Source organism: Tinamus guttatus, unplaced genomic scaffold (genome assembly GCF_059628265.1).
Source record: "Tinamus guttatus ecotype Peru unplaced genomic scaffold, ASM5962826v1 Tinamus_guttatus_pri_ptg000439l, whole genome shotgun sequence".
NCBI classification, from domain to species: domain Eukaryota; kingdom Metazoa; phylum Chordata; class Aves; order Tinamiformes; family Tinamidae; genus Tinamus; species Tinamus guttatus.
In genome coordinates this window covers 1,955,132-1,974,297 of record NW_028288973.1, presented here as the reverse complement: position 1 = coordinate 1,974,297, position 19,166 = coordinate 1,955,132, and the positions used below count along the sequence as shown (strand labels likewise).

The window sequence follows — 19,166 nt, the reverse complement described above, 5'->3', positions numbered from 1 at the left end:
TTTGCATACTATTCCAATTAGCAGTGACTTCCAACATTGAAAAAATCCTTGGAGTTAATCTCTTCCTTTTTTTCTTTGTTCTACCTGACATGTAGATCACAGCCCTTTTCCCTATATTCCAGCATTATCAGGAGTGGGAATTCTGATGGGTTAGTTTGGCAGTAATTAAATTTGTCCCTTCTGTTCATTTCACAGATGTAGCTGCCCTCTGCTTTTAAGTAAAGTACATGCCAGAGCCAATGGGAATCTCTAATAATCTGGTAGTCACATCCGGCGCTGCAGACAGAAAGTTTTGTTGCTAATTGGATTGTTGTGAAATTGTTTGAAGAGGAATAAGCTCCTCTGAACAGAGAGAAGCTTGGAGCAGAGTCATGGAGAAGGTAATAGGTAAATTTATACTTCTGTACACGTTCTCTGAGCCTTAAGCCAGAACAAATACATAGAAAATGCCTTGGGTCTGATTTTCTGCGGCTCAGCAGCTTGCTTAGTCATTTACACCAGAGTAAGAGTGACTTTGATATGCTTTCATGTCAGAATAGTAGCTTTTTACATTGTTAAAAGTAGGGTACCAGTCTAGCACAGCCTCCAGTCTGACCAGAAAACATAGACTTGTTGCAAGAAATGATTGGCATTACACTCTGCTTATGCTGTGCAGAGCCTCAAGCCAAAGGTTCAGAGCGGATTGCTGTAGCCTTGAAAACTTGCCCTAAGGAATCGGGCAGTGACGGTACTGACTCCATACAAATAGAGCTATTCGTACATGATGTTGAAATATCTGAACCTGTATTTTTACCCAGACTCAGATTCCAGGTCATCAGTCGATTTGCAGATAGAGGAACCAGGCTGATTCAGGAAAAATCTCCATTTCACGTTTGAAAGGAACCCATTGAAATCAGACCCCTGTCAATAAATATACGCAGAACAGCAGTTTTAGTCAGAGTTCTGGATTTGTTGGTTTGTTTTAGTTAAAATGTAAGATGCCAATTGTTTCAGCTGCAGAGAAAAATCTAACCATGCAGCATCCTGAGAGCTTTCTTCTTTCACTTGTTCGTCTTCTCTAACTGTTTTAATCTTGCAATTTTTAATCTTGCAATTTTAAAGTCAGTTTATGATTTTGCAGATCTGATACATATTTGTGCAGTGATTGCAGCTGGCTTTGTGCTCTGTTTTTCACTTCAAGGACATAGGTTATCAAGGTTATCAATATGTCCATTAACCAAACTTCCCTGGAAGATTTTGGCACTCTGCACGTAGTGTTTGTTATACAACACTTCTGTGTGCTGTGTCATCTCCTGGCCATATGTCTACCACTGGGAAAGAGGACAAGGGGAGTCTTTTTTTTTTCCAATGCTACTGCCTGGAGGCTATTATTTGCATAGTCTTTTCTATACAGGTACTCATTCTGCCTTGCTTCAAACTGGCCAAAAGCTATATAGTCTCTCAGGCTCAGCAGCTCATTATTGATGGCTGCTCAGTTTCCACTTAGTTTGCAGTGGTCAAAGGGAGATCATATCTAGAGAAACTCACCCTGAGTCACCTTAGATTAATCACTTAAACCTCTCTGAACATTCAGTTTTCCCATTTGTAAACTGATAAAATATTTGTGTTCCTACTCCACAGGAGAGACTGAGACTAGCTTCCCTGATGTTTGCAGAGTCTGTGGAGGTATTAGTAAAAGTTACACTAAGAGTACATAGTATTACCATTATTATAATGGATTTCACTTTGGATCTTGAGTATATGATTGCAGTCCTCTGAGAAGGGAAAACAGAACAAGAACAAAAAGAAATATAAAAGAAGAATCTGTCATTCTCGCCCATTCTCCCTGAAATTATTCTCATTCACCGACTTCCTTTGATTATAAATAAAGGTGTCTAACACCTCTCAAATGAAAGGAATGAGGCCTTTTTCAAATCCCCCAAACTTCCTTGTTTTCTTAATGAAAGCAACATTAAGAACAGCTAGTGTACTTGCATAGACTCTAGCATAGAACTGGGCCAGTAGGAGGAGGAGGGCATAGACACAATCAACCTGGTACAGAGGACACAGTGCCCTAACTCATACTGATCATCAGCATGTTGTTCTTGCTCTAAGTTATCAAAGTAAAACAAAACCAAGTATCATATAAAAACTGTGTGGAGTCATGCAGATGTAAAACTAGTCCTATCAGATTCGGAGAGGCAGCCAAATAAAATATCTTAGGGTGGAGCCTCACTGAGGCTCTGGCTCCAGGAAGATGAACAAGGAAATCATTAAAGCAAGTAGCTTCTGATTGTGCAACATCATGACTTCAGTGAACAGGGACAGTGTTTAGAGTAATCTATCTCCCAGGCACAAGTAGACTTTGATATTGGTGGAGTGGTGCTAGTCCTTACCTGTCTGTAAAGATCTTCAAGTTTTATGGAATAATTTACTCATGGAGAGGCAGCTACAGATGCAAGGGTTTGGTGCTGTGCAGACAGATGTGAGAAACCAGATTCCTAGCATTTTTTTTGTCCTCTCCAGCCTCCCAACTGTGCATGGTTGCTCAGCTTGCAAGCAGGACTTCTGAACACATGTGATTATAGGGACCAAGTTGATCCCATGTATTGTGACCTGAGTCAGATTTGTTTGGGCTATAACTGCTACTTCTTAATGGGGACTAAAATAGAATTGCTGGTCACAGGCAGCATCACATGTGCTACAGAGAGCTCTGTCTTGTCATTCTCTGTTTCATGCATTTTTATGCCTCTCCTCTTGTTTCTATGCCACTTGTTTTGTCTCTGTTTTCAGCTGTATCTAACAAGCTTTCATTATCCTTTTGATCAGAGATTTTTCTGTGAAGCTTTACAGTGCTCCCCTCCCCAGTCTTCTTCATCTTTTCCCATCTCCTGTTCCTCTGTTCTCCTTAGTTCTTCATATTCCCATCACAGGTATCTAGTGACAATCTTCACTGCAGGAGAAAGAGCAGATGGTAGGAGGGGAAAAGTAATGGTATATCTTAGTAGGTCAAGTAATACCAGTAGGGAAAGAGCTATAGCAGTGGCCAAAAATGGATCATTTTCATTGTCTCTTTTAGAAGTACTGGGACAGTATCAGCTGGAGGAGAGGTTTAGGATGGACCCTGTTTTGCCAGCATCATTGATCCAGGTCAGTGTCACAAGAGACATTCCTGGGCAAAGAGCTATCTCTCTGGACATAGGGCCCAGCAGCACCCAGAGAAATAGGATACTGAACAGAGATTGAACATCGTGATTTATACCTACACCCACTCTTTCCTTAAGGGCTGACATAGCGCTCTGTAGTCATTGTCAGGTGAGTGCATGACTTGTCCTTCAACTCAAACAAAATCATAGGCACTACACAGATGTAGTGGGGGTTGCTTTTCCTCCACTGGGACCTGGAAAACTGCAAACCAAGCCCCTTTGGTATTCACTAAGGTACAGAAAATGACTTATACAGGCGGGGTTGCTGGTGTATGTTCTGCCTGAAGCTTTTTGAATATGTATTTTTTTCAGATTTAATTTTGCTTCTTAGTAATTTCCAAAAAAATGGAGGACACTTTAAAAAGTTTCAGCAGTGGGCTAAGAATGAAAGAGTGCATGTGTGTCTGCTGAGGAAACCTGGACATGATGGTTCTTTATTGGCAAAAGGAAAGGAAGGAGACTAGAAATGAAATCTTTTCTCAAAAATACTTCATTAAAATGTAATTAAAAATGATTCATAGCAAACACAGCAAATAACAGGTGATTTGGATGTACTTCATGGCACTGCTTTTCCATTTTCCAGGGATCTGAGTAAATATCACTAACCCATTTTGCACCATGGGACACTGAAAAAATATGCAAAATCATGAACAAGTTCTGTGAAAGGACTAGGAATATAAAATAAGCCACTATTTTCTTGAACATGTGCTTTCTCCAGCTGCCTCTGAATCCCAGGTATGCAGGTCTCATTTATAACTGGTGATTATCACTTATTTTCTTGGTTATTGTAAGACCACTGGAAAACCCTTCACAATGTTTAAATGCTTGGGGGTGAAAATAATGCAGGGGCAATAGCACTCATGGCTGCTAAACTACTGAGTTTACTGATGCCTAAAAATAAAATATAAAATAAATAAAAATAAAAAGCTTTTCAGCATTGCTTGAAGGAAGGGGTACTAAGCATGAGAAATGAATGTAGGAGGGAGGGAGGGAAGGTGAGGGGGTGGAAGAATGAGCCTGATTTACTGAATAATGAGAGGAATGAAAATGAATGGGAAAAGAGAGAGAAAAGCTGGTTTAAATATTTAATCTCTCTTGCATTTGCTTTTGAAGAGAAGACAAAAGCCCTGGAACATCTTTTGTCTTGAACTAATTCTGACCAAAGCTGAATGGCACGTGATTGTCATTCCTGTCATTTTCCTTAAGGCAGAGAGAAACAGATTGGCCCTGCTGCATCAGCCCTTCACATCAGTCTCCATCTCCAGCCATGGCCAGTACCTGGGGCTGCAGAAGGTGTAAAAACTAATGATGATAATGTCTCTGCCCCATAAGGTCAGGTTGTCATAGATCCTGGTGCTGTGGTGATCAATGTGTGTGTGCACCACCCTGGAGAGTTGGCCCTATGGCCCGAGTGAAGAGGCTGTCAGTTTGTCTGGGGAGGCTGCACCTCTCTGCAGAGAAGAGGAAGCTCCTCTGAAGGGTCGGTTCTAAGGACAAGGCTTCCTGGTCCCACCAGGGAGCAAATCACTTCATTTTTGGTCTTCACCTGCATTTGAAGCCAGGCAGTTAACATTAGGCAAGTCAATAGTATTTTTCCCTTCTCCCTCTCTGATCATTTGTAAATCTGTCTACACAGCCTCTCTCTGCAACATTTCTTGCTATTCCTTTGACTTGCCCTCTCGGGTCTCTGTCCATCCATGGTCTAAACAAAGCCAAAATGAGCACAGCTGTCTTGCCCATCTGCAACAGCTGCACCTCCAGCATCTTCTGCAGCTAAGGCAGCCCTGTGGATGAGTCAGTAGGACCAATAGGCCTAGGATTTTGTCAATTCTTGAACTATAAAGACACCAGAAAAAACATAGCAAGTATAAAACAAACAAACAAACAAACCTACAGCAAACTACAGCAACAGACCTCAAGCAGTCTCATGGCTGACGATTAACTTTGGAAAGCTTAGTTCAGCGGTAATTTATTATTTTATCAGCCATTTGCTGAGAGATCAAATAAAACCAAGTTGCCTAGTCAAGCACATTCCTATTTTGATAAAACTTGAGGAACCTGATCGGCTAATTTGAATGCTGGAGAAGATAGATAGCTCAGTGTGAATGCAGGCTGGTGAAGCCAGCTAGGCAAATCTTCGGAACTTGGTTTACAAAAAGATTCGAGTAGGCTAAGATCCCAGCCTGATGAGATGGTTCCTATGATGACTACAGTTCCTTCTGGCAGGAAATCAGTGCACTCTCTATGTGAACTATACAGATGAAAATGGAGTTTATTCTCTGTAGCACTTCAGGACTTGACCTCTTCGCTAATTCTGCGAGCAGCAATCCCATGTCAATGATACTGGCTGTGTTTCAGGCACCTTTCTGTTTGGATCTAAACTATATATACAGTTGACCAGCCACCAGAAGACAGCAGCTCTTGGTCCATACTGATCCAGGTTTGATCTGAACAAATGACTTAGCAGTAAAAACATTATATCTTATTTCAAAAAATTGTCTGAGACATAAAATGGCTCCTCTACTTTGTGTCAAAGAGACAAGATTCAGGAACTGATGAAAGAATCTTAATATTGTGTTCTTAAAAGAGCTGAGCTCAGGTCATGGCTCATAACAAGTTCCCTGTGGTAACCCTTGGAAGAAGCCATTACTATTTCAATGGTGCTGTGTGCCAACGTATGTTCATCCTTCTCAAATTTAAAGTTGTCTCTGCTGCTGAAGAGTCAGGAAATGTCACTTCCCAAATGCGACCCCTGTTACTTCAGTTAGCTTATGGTCCCCAAGTTCCCCTCCTGCTCAGGCACAACCTCAGCAGAAGCTGCTGCCTCTCACAGACAGCTCTCTTCTGATGTAGCAGGACCCAGATCATAGCCTGTTTTGAGGCATTCAGATTCTGCCAGCACAGAGATGTCCACATGTGCATACAGACAGATGTGGCACCCCTGAGAGCAGCTGCTGATCACTGCTGTGCAGCAGCAGTAAAGGGGAGGCAGGCACTGTAGTAGACACGTGAAAGCCAGAAGCACTCAACATGGGCAGTGGTGCTCATGCAGAACGGCTGGACGTGAGCTAGGAAAGGAAGGGTTATTCTGAGAATGACGACAGAAACGTCACTGTGCTTTGAGCCTGAGCTGCGGTCTGCAGAGGTGATCTCACTGCATGGAGGAGAAAAAAAAGCAAAGAATGTAAAGTGTTCTTTGTAAAACAGCATGAATTCTAGGCAGGAGGGTTGTCTCAAGACACTTCTTGAAGTAGCAACAAGAACCTTTTTGTTCAAGGAAGACTAAAGTGGCCTAGAGAAAAAATATTTTGAGAGACCTGAAACTATATGTGAAGTTGGGAGATGATTCTCCTTTATTTACTTATTTATTAATTTCCAAAGTATCTTCCTCTTTTTTTTCCTCTTTGTTTTTTATTATTAGAATTTGCAAGTGGGAAATGCTCAAATAGTTAATTTTGACAATCAGATTGAACTTTGATATCTTCTTTCAAAACAGCCTTGTAAATCTAAACTATAACTTCAGTTCATACAGAAAAAAAAAATGAGTCAATAATACCCAAATACATTTTGAGTTGAATCAAACACCCTGAATAAATCATATTTTTCTGTTTTATTTTGATCTCAGTCCTCGCTACTTCCATTTCATCTGACCTTTATTTTTCAGCTTATTTTTTTGCCAAACCCAAACATTATTACTGACTCTAATTTAGTTTTCTATTTATTTAAATATCATTAAAATAATAGGAATTACAGAGTTTCATTATTTCTTAATCAAAAACAAACAGCATTCCTAACATAATGTCATGGAGGCTGAGGGAACAGGAGAAAAAATCCCATACGGCAAAAGAATTACAGGAATTATGGACAGAAAGCCCTTACATGGGAAGTGAGTCAGTCCACTTCTGTCTAACAGAAAATATTACCACAGAAATAAAGAGCTTTTAGGAACGGCTTATTAATTATGAAGCTGTAAACCTTGCAAAGAAAGTGAAGTCTCTGCCTGTTACACACATATAGTATCTCATTCCCCACACACACATATGTACACATCTCTTGTGGAAAGACAGAGAATTTGCAGTCTGAAACACATATCAACTTTCTGCTTAAAAGAAAAAAGAAAAAAAAAATCAATAGGCACAAAATCCCACCCCCTCAACACCCCTCCTTCCCTCGTCTGACACTGACTTCAAGGGAGGAGTTGAGCCAATTATCTGTGAGTCCTACAGAAGGAAAATCTGCAATTTGCCAGTAGTGAGAGCAAGAAAGAGAGAAGCAGGGAGGGAAGAAGAAAGATTTAATTGGCCAAAGTAAAGAAAACCCCCTTTTTACCTGGAAAGAGAAGAATTTTAAACAAATCTCAGAGCTGAAAAAAAAGAGAAGCTAGTGGCAGGAGGGTGCTAGACAAGACTCAGGGAAGCATAGGCTTAGCCTCACTGCCATAAACAATTTCCATGCCCGCCGTGATTTTTCCCCGTAGGGCATAGCGTGGAAGCCGGGTGGGCCAGACGGATGCACCCACGACCCGGTACAACTAGGTGTCTCTCTAGAGAATCTTTCCACGTAGCGGATCCTGCGGAGCACAACTTGCAAGAAAAGCCAGTGGGACTGGGAGACGCTTGAACTGAGGCTGTCAGGAGAAGAGCTCATCAGAGGGAAAAGCTATTGCCGAGTCCTCTATTTAGCCCATGTCAGTCACCTGATGCAGTAGTTACTATCCATGGGGGACAGTCCCCTCCACATCTGTAGTCCTTCCCAATCCTGCTAACGTCCCAGAAAATACTGGTGAAGAACTAAGCCCAGAGCAGCAACGTGGGACACAGAGAACAACAGTCTTTCACAGCAACGCCGCTGCTGATTAAAATCATCAGCTTCATCAGACTACACCAAGACACAGGATTTCTCCTCCTAAGAAAGACAGGTAAGAAAGTAGCTTTGGAGTTTGGGGTAACAGCCAGAAAAAAAAAAAAAAAAAAAAAAAAAAAAGCACCCAGAAGTGATATCTGTGTGCATTGTGCATGAAAATTCAGGAATTCAGGGAATGCTAGCAGTGACTAACAAGTGGCAGGTCTGCTCTGCACAGTCCAGTTTACTTCTGCCTAATGATGGCAGGATTGAAAATTAAGGTATAAAACTTTATGCAGATTGAAGCATCTATTCCTTAAATATCTCTCTCCAGGTGCTCAGGATCAAATTTGCCAGCACCTCACTGCAATTTAGACAAGCACTCTTCAGCACACGCTAAAGCAGGTGTATTGTCATTCAGTCTGAAGCGGGCATGCAAACTAAGCCGCAGGTAGAAGGAGACACGGGGAATTAAAAAAAGGCAGGGGTGGAGGGGGTTAATCCTGATTTTGGACAGCTGTTTCAGAGCTCTCTGTGTGCCTGAGCCGCCGTCTTTATTAAGCAGAGATAATGCTCATTGCCTGCATTTTTATATCATTTTGAAATCTCTGCGATATGAAATACTAATGTAAAGATTCTACCATCGAGCCAGTGCATAAACCAAAAGGTACCACTGGGAATTAATCTATACTTAAGCATTTAATAAGCTGGGAGGCAAAGATGGAGATTAAAGCCAGCTGGAGATTGTTTGTCTCCTCATTCTCTTCAGATTGATTTTGCTTTATTTAGTACATGAACATGTGGTGTCTTTCTATTTCCTTTCTTCTGTCTTTAATCTTTTTCTATATACAAGTCCCCTGTGCTCCCCCCACCACCCGGGCATGGGAGTTGAAATTTGTCTCCATTTCAGAGGAAAGAATAAGAAAAATTGTATTCAACTAGAGAGAAACCAGAGTGGGTGTATAAGAAGAGAGAGCCTGAAACATAAAAATAAGCTCCTAGTTCAACAGCACAGTTTTGAGTCAGATTCACAGCAGAGGTGATGAAACGAGTAGCAACTCTAGGAACTCTAGGATGCTTAAAAGCATCTTTTTACTCCATGTGCAATTAATGCAGTTCGGACAGTATGGGAATCTGCATGCCTTGAGAGACAGATTGCAGACACAAAGTGACTATTTAATACCTTAAACTTTGGATGCCCTCACACCCTCCTGCCTTCTTGGTGAATGCACATCTTTAGGGCAAAGGGGCCCAAAATGAACACATCTCTGTGCATAAGTGTTTGGGGAGTTGTTTTGTTTTGATGGGGATGGGAGGCAATGTGATTTAGTGACCAGAAGTGCAAGGCTGAAGAAAGGTGGAAAAGACAAAGACTTTGTACAGCGGGGTCCTGGAGTCTGTTCATGGTCTGGAGTCTGTTCATAGTCCCCATTTGTAGGATCTTTGGTGGTCCCCAGTTTCCACGTGCCTTACTTTCCCCATCTGTGGATCAGTGCTGGCATCAAGTCTTTCTCTTAGGTGTTCACTGTAAGATGACTTTAACTGAAATTCAAGCCAGTGCAACCTAATAGAAGCTAGAAGACAGAAGTGCCTCTCCAAGGGACTGTATTACAGGTGCAAAATCTTCCAAGCAGGTGCAATGACGCAGATCTCTTTTGTGATGGATATTTCTGTAATTGTTAGCAGCTCAGTGCTTACTCGTCAGTCAGTAGTATAATTTGTAGGATCCTGGCTCATAAAAGTGCTGAACAGGATCCGGACCCCCTCTGTGTGAGTTCTGTACAAGACAGGTAAGATGCTTGCTTAAAAAAGCATATCCATGTGCCCTCCCTGATGCTCCTGTCGCAAGCTGTACAAAACCAGTTCCCAGGAGGTGTGAATCAACAGTCTGCTTGTACTCATGCAGCTATACCACTTCGGCCCACTTTTTGAAGAGCTGAGACATTTTTAAATACTGATCCAGGGCTGTAGAGAAGTTTGAGGGTTTTCTCACAAAATATGTTTCTCTGCTTTCCTCTGTCTGCTAAATAATGCTCAAGAGAATTAAGAAAATATCCCAGAGCAGCTCTGTCACTTGACTGACCCATGGAACAAGGCAGTACCACACTGGCTCTGCAGGGAAGGACAAAGTCTGTGTACATGTCATTGCTGCCTCAGAGATGAAATCTGGCCCTTCTGCACAGATGATGTGTCCTATTCTATACAAAACATGGAGTTCAGTACTAGATGTACTGCTTGCTCTCTATTCTACTACAGCATTTTCACCCTTATTCCAGGCCCATACTTGTGCGTGTGTGTCCAAAGTTACAATCTGACACTACTCTTGGCCTCCAATATTGTACTGTACTTTCCTCTGAAATTAACTTAGAGTGTAAGTTTCTTTAAGGACAACATTGCATTTTCTTCTGTGCTTTATATGGGGCTGGACGTGCTGCCACAGAGCAGCAAATGATAGCAATAATAATAAATAATAATGTTTTGCTGTTGCCTTGGGCTATAGTACAGCACTTGCAGGGATGCTGGCTCAGAATTCCAGAGACTTCTTTATTTAGCACTGACTGTATCTTCATTTTTGCTTTGATACTTAACCCATGTTAAGCAAAGTAAAAGATTTTAAGCTTTTGACTCACATTAGCGTCAGCTACATAAAAGCTTGGGAGATCAAATTTGCTCAAGAGAAAAATAGGAATCCAAGTCTGGACTGAGAAATGATCCTCCAGTGTACATAGGGTACTCAAATTGTAATATTAAATAAACAACACCTAAGTCAAATAAGCAGCCTAGTGGGAACTTGATTTTTCTTTAACAAGAACCTAGCAACTAAAATAAACTCTCTCCCAAATGTGCTTGCTTTGCTCTGACAATTAGTTTTCCATACACCAGGGCTATATTTTTCATTTCAGAGCACAATGCACTTGCACATGAGAAATGGCTGCACAATCCTCATTTCATGTTTTCTTTGCCTATCAAAGTCTCTTGTACCTGAACGCTACATCAAAATGCGATCTCCAAGGTCTTGAGGCTCATTTTACTTGTCAGGGTCAGAAATATTGTCCAACGGCTACATAAGATGGCTGTCCTTTTCTTCTACCTGGGCTTAGAACCCTCAAGGACTGCAATACCCATAACAGCTGTATATGTATAAACACAAAAGCTTTCATAAAATGGGCATTTCTGCAAAACTGCTCACTGCCAGCTATGCTGTTGCGAGGGAACTGTATTTGAAATACTGAGTTTGTTCATAGGGAGTTCGCAATCAAACAAAAGGATTAAAATCTGATTTGTAAACAATTATTCAAGCCACAGATCTTTGAATTTATCATTTGCCAATGCTATTTTGTGCCTCTATTTCCCTGCACTGCAATATAGATTGTGTTGGACCAGTTATTTAAAGTTATCGAGATGTCTTGCTACCACTGATGTCAAGTATGATTCTTGTTCTCTGATTTCTGACTGGTGCCAGAAAATTAGTATCACAAACAGTTCCTATTTAAGCACCCAAAGTAATCCAAGCATTAGTGGTAGTTGCAGTAGATGAAACATAATTGGGAAATCTGACCTCTGCTTTTATGCATCTAAAGAAGAACCAAGCTCTGCTATAAAATCTGTTAATGTCTAAGTGACACAGATGGTGAGAGGGAACCTGGTGGCCAAGTTCAGGTACAGCTGATAAAATTAGCCCTTAATGTTTAACAAAAATAGCAAAACACCATTCAAAAACTTTTTTTTTTTCAGTGTAAATGTCTTCATTTTGATATGACTTAAAAAAAAAAAACAGCAAACAAACTACTCCCTGGAAACAAGACTGAAAAAAATGAAGTAATTTCCAGTGAAAAGATTTTTTTATGGATCATTGATCTGCTAAGCAGGACCAGGCATTCTGCTTTGCACAACAGAGTGATGCAGGATGCTGTTTGACAAGCTTGTGCCACAGAGCTGCTCTGCTCTGTCCTCCATCTAGTTTCTGGACTTTCTTCCAACTCTGCCTTTCCTCTTTCAGGGGCAAGAAATGATGAAGACCGTGTCCAGTGGAAACTGCACCCTGAATGTGCCAGCCAAGAACTCATACCGCATGGTAGTCCTGGGAGCCTCCCGAGTAGGCAAGAGCTCCATCGTCTCACGCTTTCTAAACGGCCGCTTTGACGACCAGTACACTCCCACCATAGAGGATTTTCACCGCAAGGTCTACAACATTCGGGGAGACATGTATCAGCTGGACATCCTGGACACATCTGGGAATCACCCTTTTCCTGCTATGAGGAGGCTTTCTATCCTGACAGGTGAGAAAGAAGAACAAGGTTTGCATTTGGGGAATGGTGAGCGAAAGAAAGTAACAATAGACTTTAGCTTGAAAAATAGCCTTGAGATGACGGGGTTTTGACAATTAAGATGCATTTGAGAGGCAGCTAAAGGGTCCGCTAGATGTTGTTGCAACATGCAACTCTCTTGAGAGCTATTTCTTGGCTGGGATGCTCCAGATGCTCTAAGCAGTGCATTACCCACAAAGGAGTTCATTGAATGAAATTCCGAAATCAGGATTTCCCAACTATTTTATTTCCCTTCTCTGCTACCATCTCTTCCTGCTCCAGTATTTTTTATTGCAGTCACAAATGAGTTGTTGAATAAAACCTCATAGGCATAAAGAGCAGCAAGGGGCAAAAGCAGCCTGTCATTACAAGATGCAAGCAGTGAAAAGCAAACATAAAATGCACAGAAAACGAATTTAAACCAGGAAAAGCTCCAAGCTTTTTTCTTAAAAGTTCCAGCCTGATTCCTTTGATTTGAAATTCTAGTACAGAAAAAAATACTCTAAGGTTTGTCTATTTTTAGCCTTTCTCTTTTGCCTATAGTTAATCAAATGAATTAGGAAAAGGGAAAATGGTGGACTTCAAATTTTCTCATTGTCAAGCAGATCCTGTTGTGAGCTATTGTATTCTTTAACTCTGAAAGTGACAGTGGGGATGTATTCCAACCAAGCCAAAAAAAAAAGTCCTTCAGGACTTGCTGTCTACACTTCTGTCTAGCCTGTGAAACATGAGGTTCACATCACACCAGGCTATAGACTGGACTGTGTGGTATGAGGTCCTAATACTGATTTCTGGGATGGGGGTGCAAGCTTTTGTCCCTGAAAGTGGTCTTGGCACGTTCCACGTGCCATTCACATGCCATTCAACAGGCAATAATTTATGTTATTTTATATTTTCAAAATGAACTGTAAGTCAGGAAATGTGAAAAGGAAATACCAGGGGATCTGTGTCATTTATACATTTCTTTTTTCTCCACGGTCTGTTTTTCCTGAGCAAATGAAATGGCAGCAGATCATACCAAACACTGGGAAACCTCTCAAGCCCGACTCAGGCATTCAGGCCTGACTACATGTAAATCTTCTGTTCAGGTGTTGCTTGTCTTGTTTAATCAAAAGGTCAAGGCTGAGCAGCTACTAGTTCTCCACTCTTCCTGGTATCAGAATAGACTGTGTTTTACAGAGAGATACAGATGAAAAGAAGGAAAAAAAAAAAGAAAAGAAAAGCAATGTCATAGAGATGAGATAAAAACTTTCTAAAGACAATAGAAATAGACAACAGGATCAAGGCCAGTGCAACCTAGAAACACATACTCAGATATGCTAGATTTAATATCACCACTATAAGCCATTTCCACAGCATTACAGAAAGGAGGAGGGAGCTGAATTAGAGAAAGAATGAAGAGATTCTAAAAACAAAAAGGACCAAAGAGGACAAAAAAAATGTGGAGGAGGCAATGGCAGCAAACTTACTGCTTTTTTAAAATTAGCTCCTCTGACAAAGGCACTGATGAACAAACCCTTATGTTTTCCTTTTTCATTTGCAGGGGATGTTTTCATTCTTGTGTTCAGCTTAGACAACAGAGAATCCTTTGACGAGGTCAAGAGACTCCAGAAACAGATCCTTGAGGTCAAATCCTGCCTGAAGAACAAGACTAAGGAATCAGCTGACCTTCCCATGGTGATCTGTGGCAACAAGAATGACCACAGTGAAATGTTCCGCAAGGTGCGTTCAGATGAAGGTGAGAATCTCGTCTCCAGCGATGAAAATTGTGCTTACTTCGAAGTTTCAGCAAAGAAGAACACCAACGTGGATGAGATGTTCTACGTTCTCTTCAGCATGGCCAAGCTACCTCATGAGATGAGCCCTGCCCTACACAGAAAAATCTCTATCCAGTATGGTGAAACCTTCCAACAGAAATCCTTCCGAATGCGTCGAGTCAAGGAGATGGACGCCTATGGCATGATCTCTCCTTTTGCTCGACGGCCAAGTGTTAACAGTGATCTGAAGTATATCAAATCAAAAGTTCTCAGGGAAGGTCAATCAAGGGAGAGGGAGAAATGCACCATCCAGTGAAGGCGACTAGCCATTCTCTCTGAAGTTGTCATCCACATGTAGTGCCTTAAAGAAAAGTGGTCTGCAGAAGCCCAGAATGGGCTCAGTGGGTTCATCCAATCATGAAAGCTCAGCACGGCAAAGGATAGCTCTTCCTGAGGGTTCTACTGAATCATGAACATAATATTATTCTTGTAAATGACTGGGAAAAATCACATGCCTAGTATGTGACTGAATTTCTTTGTCTTTGTAATGTAATTCCTCTTAATTGCTCTTTTTGTCTAAAGAACACAGACTTGAGAAGAAAAGAAATTTCAACCTCATCCCTACAAAGAAAGTAGGTCAATAATGCACAGAAGGCATTAACAGCTACCCCAGTGTCAGCTCGTACTGAGAGAGAGAAGGATGTGTGTATGTGTGTGTATGTATTTGCATGCATGCGTGGAGCACTCTAAAAAAAATGGCACTTACATTTCTAAGGACAACAATCTTACTGAGGTTTCCTAGGTTGGGAGTGGACTCTGTGAACAAAGATATGATTCTAAACCACTTCTAATGAAACCTGCATTCAGAAGGTCTTCATTTTATGTTTGCTGGGACAACTGTAATTTGACATTGATAAGAATGTTGCTTTGTATTATTGTTTTTGTTTGTTTGTTTGTTTTTTATTGTCTGGGGGTGGGTTCATTGCAAAACTAGACGGCAAAGGTGTTTGAGATGAAAAGTGTCTAATTTTTCGAAATAAAAGGTGTGTGTCGGCTGTAAATCTAAATAATATGTAAATTGATTGAATGTGAAATTACACTGTAAAAAAACAATACATTTGACTGCTTTGCAAGCCTGGTGCCGTATTGTTTCTCACAGCAGCTGAACACTGCTCACAGCTCTGAACACTTGTACAAATGCCACCCTATGCCTTGCTGGCCACTGGAGGATAGTTCCTTCTGTCTGTCCCTGAAAGCTGGGGCTGACTGGGTGCACGTGTTGACTTAGACCATTTCAGGGACACAGCTGAGTTTTCCTTCAAAATTCACAACTGAACAGATGTGGCCTCTTGGTCCGGGACCAGTTCCATTATATCTTCTACTAAAATCTAGTCATTTTGTTCACAGTTTTGCTTGACGTCTGATAGAGGTTGCCTTGGTGGAAACCCTTTGCACTGTAGAAGTCCTTCAGAACAGAAGCTTTGCGCTGGCTATCTAAATAGGGCTGAACTGGCTAATTAAATCTGAGACTGCAATTTACTTATTTCCTTTCTCAAGCCAGGATTTCTTGCGTTAAACTGTCTCCCTGTACCTGCCTTTGGCTTTATTACTCAGTATGCTAGGCTTCTATATGTGCCCTCAAAGCCAAATATATTCTCTCAGTTTGCCACTCTCACAGACTGGAATGAGAGGTGTGCATGCATAACTATGGGTAGAGCATGGCCCTTGAACTGTACATAACAGTAGAGTACATATGTTATATATATACCTCACAAGAGCATTTGGATATTCTTGTCCCTCCCTCACCATCAAATTCCACTCTTGGCTGTATCTGTCTTGCTGCATCCTGGTCAGAGATGTGACCTAGTTCATTCTGTAATCTGACAGGAAACCAAAAATGATAAATGCCTGTGAAAATTAGCCTCTGGGAGTTAAAATCTCATCATGACTTGTCAGCTCCACTCTTCATTGGTACTGTCTACCAGCTCGTAAAATACACTGTTCCTTTATGCTTAGTGCCACAGCAACACCTTTCTGACCATTTCTCCCCCCCTATCTATTAGTATGTACACTGTTTATGATTAAATTTGTTGTATTTATTAGCTGTGTCCTGGTCTGTTTTTCCTGTCTCCAAGAATAGCAGAGTCCTAAATTTTGTTGCTGTTTTTGTAAGGGAGCAAGTACAGATGAGCAAGTGAGTTCTCAGTTGAGAGCCCTGACAGGAAGTTCTGGGGTATTTTATGTCTTCCAGACTCCAGAGTCTTGACATTGACCTTGCTGGGAGAGAAATATGTCTATATCTATATATTTATCTATCTATATCAACATATATATACAGATATCCTCCCAAGCAGAAATAGAAAGCTACTCTTCCCACGCTGCATCTGGCATAAGGGGACAACAACTCCTTCCTTCCTGCACAGGGCCATTGTGCTCATCCCTGCTGGGATTTAATGCAGTCTCTGTAGAGACATCACCATTGCTGTCATCAGTCTTTCAATCTCCTCATCTGCACCTTGCAGCTGTGTGAGTCTTGGTCACATAAAGCATTTGAAAGGCATTTACCTGGCCTTTGCTTTGCAATGAGTTGGGAACTGGAAGACAGACTACGCTGTTCAAAGCAAGATGGAAGAGAAGTGCTGACAGAAGATACAGAGCAGATGACAAGGGACTTTTGCAGAGATAGGCACAGTGCAAGATTAATGTGGCTAGTAATCACAGAACAGTTGAAGTTGAAAGAGACCTCTGGAGACTATCTGATCCAACTACCTTGCTCAAGCAGGCTCACCTACAGTAGGTTGTCCATAACCATGCTGTGGGTTGGCATGGATTTTGAATATCTCCAAGACTATATGTTCCACAGCCTCTCTGGGCAAACTGTTCCAGTACTCAACAAGCATCACACAGAAAATATTCAGACAGAGTTTCTGGTGTTTCAATATGTGCTCAGTGCCTCTCATCTTGTCACTGGACAGTCAGGTGGGTAATTTTCTGGACTTCGTTTATTATTATCTTTTATTTTGTTGGTGTCTATTAAAAACTTGACTGTCTTTTCCAGGAAGTCTGCCTCTTGTTGCTCACTTTCCTGGCTTTGGTAAGGTGTAGAACTGTCAGGGAACAGTGAGCCAACAGGAAAGGAAAAATAAAACCTGAGCACTTAACAATATGGGTGGTGCAGCTGCTTAACACTGCACTTTTTGCCTTTCCTCTGTGTCCAAAAGAGAAAGAATGAATCTTCCTGAGGTAGTTCATAAGAGGAAGATGTGAGCTTTGATGCTGGTGAAGAATCTTTGGAGGAGGCAGGAACACCACATTTATTAGGAAAGCAGAGGTGAAAGAGAGCAGCGCCAGGGACCAATTCAGTATGCACACTCAGGCGAAGGTAGTGTGTCTTGACAGAGATGCCCTGCAGACTACTGTTCATTTATCTACCAAGTAGTTCCCTCTCCAGCCATCTCACCAAGTAGGAGAAATAAACATTTAAAACAGGTGCAAAAATCTACATCCAATTAGATCCTGTAGATCAAATTGCATTCCAAAAAACAAGCACAAGCTGCTGCTGTAACATTCTGCTTCCCTACCATCCCCCTGATCACATGTTCTCCTCCCTACTAACTCTCTACCCAATGATATGACTGTTTAATACACCTGTGTTTGAGCACAGAGATTAATCTGCCACAGAGACCCAAGACAGAGGCTGTGAAAAGGAAGAGAGAAAGGCATGAGCACTGGCCACCACCTTGGTTAACAGGCTACTGGAAGTTAAAGGAGAATTCTTTGCACTACTGCTAATGTGCTGCATTACTGAGCCTAGAGCTGGATAAACCTAGGTTTCATAAGTGCTTACATAATCACTAAAAATCTGCCCTGAATTTACAACACTGACCTTATAATTATTTTCCCCATGTCCTTTGACACCTCCATGTCCTCTCATTCTTGCCTTTTCAGTGTGTCACACTGAACACAAAACTGACCAAGCACTTAAACACTGAGGGGAGGGAGAGGGATGCAAGGGTTGGGTTCTTGAAAAGGCAAGAGTAGACGCTAGTGGAGATGTACCTGATCTGCAGGAAGGGCTGTGAGCCCCGTCGTCAATGTCCTTCCCAGGGCCTGAATTGGTCTACCACATGTTCAGAGGGAGAAGCACCTGAGAAACTGGTTGTGAGTGAGATGAAGAAACATTACTGTCACCCACAGAAAGAATTGAAAAGAAGCAAGTAATCTTATTAAAGTAATACTGGTCTTTTGTCTGAATTTTGTTACTGATGATAATTGCTTCTTAAGTTAGATTATCATGCTCCTGAGGACAAACTCTCTCACATTTATTGTTTTGCTTTTATTATATCATTACAGTTATTTTATTAATATTCATATATTATTGGGGTCTAGAAATACTTACAGCCCCTGTAATAGACAATATGTGTCTTTGTTGCTTATTCACAGCTAGTAGCCATTAAAGCCTATTAGCCAGTAATAGGCTGGATCTGGAAAACAGAGAGGGCTATGAGTATGTTTGTACAGGGGGCACAAGGTAAAGCAGCAGAGGAAAAAGAGAAGTGTTTCTTCCCTGCTAAACACTGAGCATATCTGGCTGTTAGACAGAGTAAAGAAAAACTTTACGGGAACCCTGTAGTATGTGCCGAGTTTGAGAGACCCTGTAAAGAGCAAAAGGCAGACACACAGCCAGGCTGACGAAGCAATGGGAATAGAGGTGACTCTTTCCCCTCACGGGATTTCAGGGGGACTGAACAGAACTTGTAACCCAAGAAGCCAATAAAATGCACTGGATTGAGAAGAAGTCTCTAGCAAGAGATTCGCCCTGCAAAGACCTCAAGCAGTTGGACAGGTCTGTTTGTAAACCATGTGCTTTTAGTTGATATTACCCAGTATAATTAAGTAGCTTTATTCCAACCTTGTTCTACATTACAGTTTATAAAACCCAACACTGGTGATCCAAAGCCTTTATGTCGTTTTTGGTGTATTCACTTCCAGGACAAGAAAGATATGGCTACCTGACTTAGGATCAATCATAGCCCTGGAATAAGACTGCGCTGTGATTTATTTTGAACATTGCT

At 41.4% G+C, this 19,166-nt stretch overlaps 1 protein-coding gene across 1 annotated transcript; it reads left to right on the top strand.

The window, feature by feature from the left end:
• The first annotated feature begins 7,557 nt into the window (after positions 1-7,557).
• RASD2 (RASD family member 2) lies at positions 7,558-14,739 on the top strand. The gene is made up of 3 exons (XM_010218141.2): positions 7,558-8,103; positions 12,028-12,307; positions 13,878-14,739. The coding sequence occupies exons 2-3, from the start codon at positions 12,037-12,039 to the stop codon at positions 14,405-14,407; spliced, it is 801 nt and encodes a 266-aa protein (XP_010216443.1). The 5' UTR covers positions 7,558-8,103; positions 12,028-12,036; the 3' UTR covers positions 14,408-14,739.
• Positions 14,740-19,166: the final 4,427 nt, after the last annotated feature.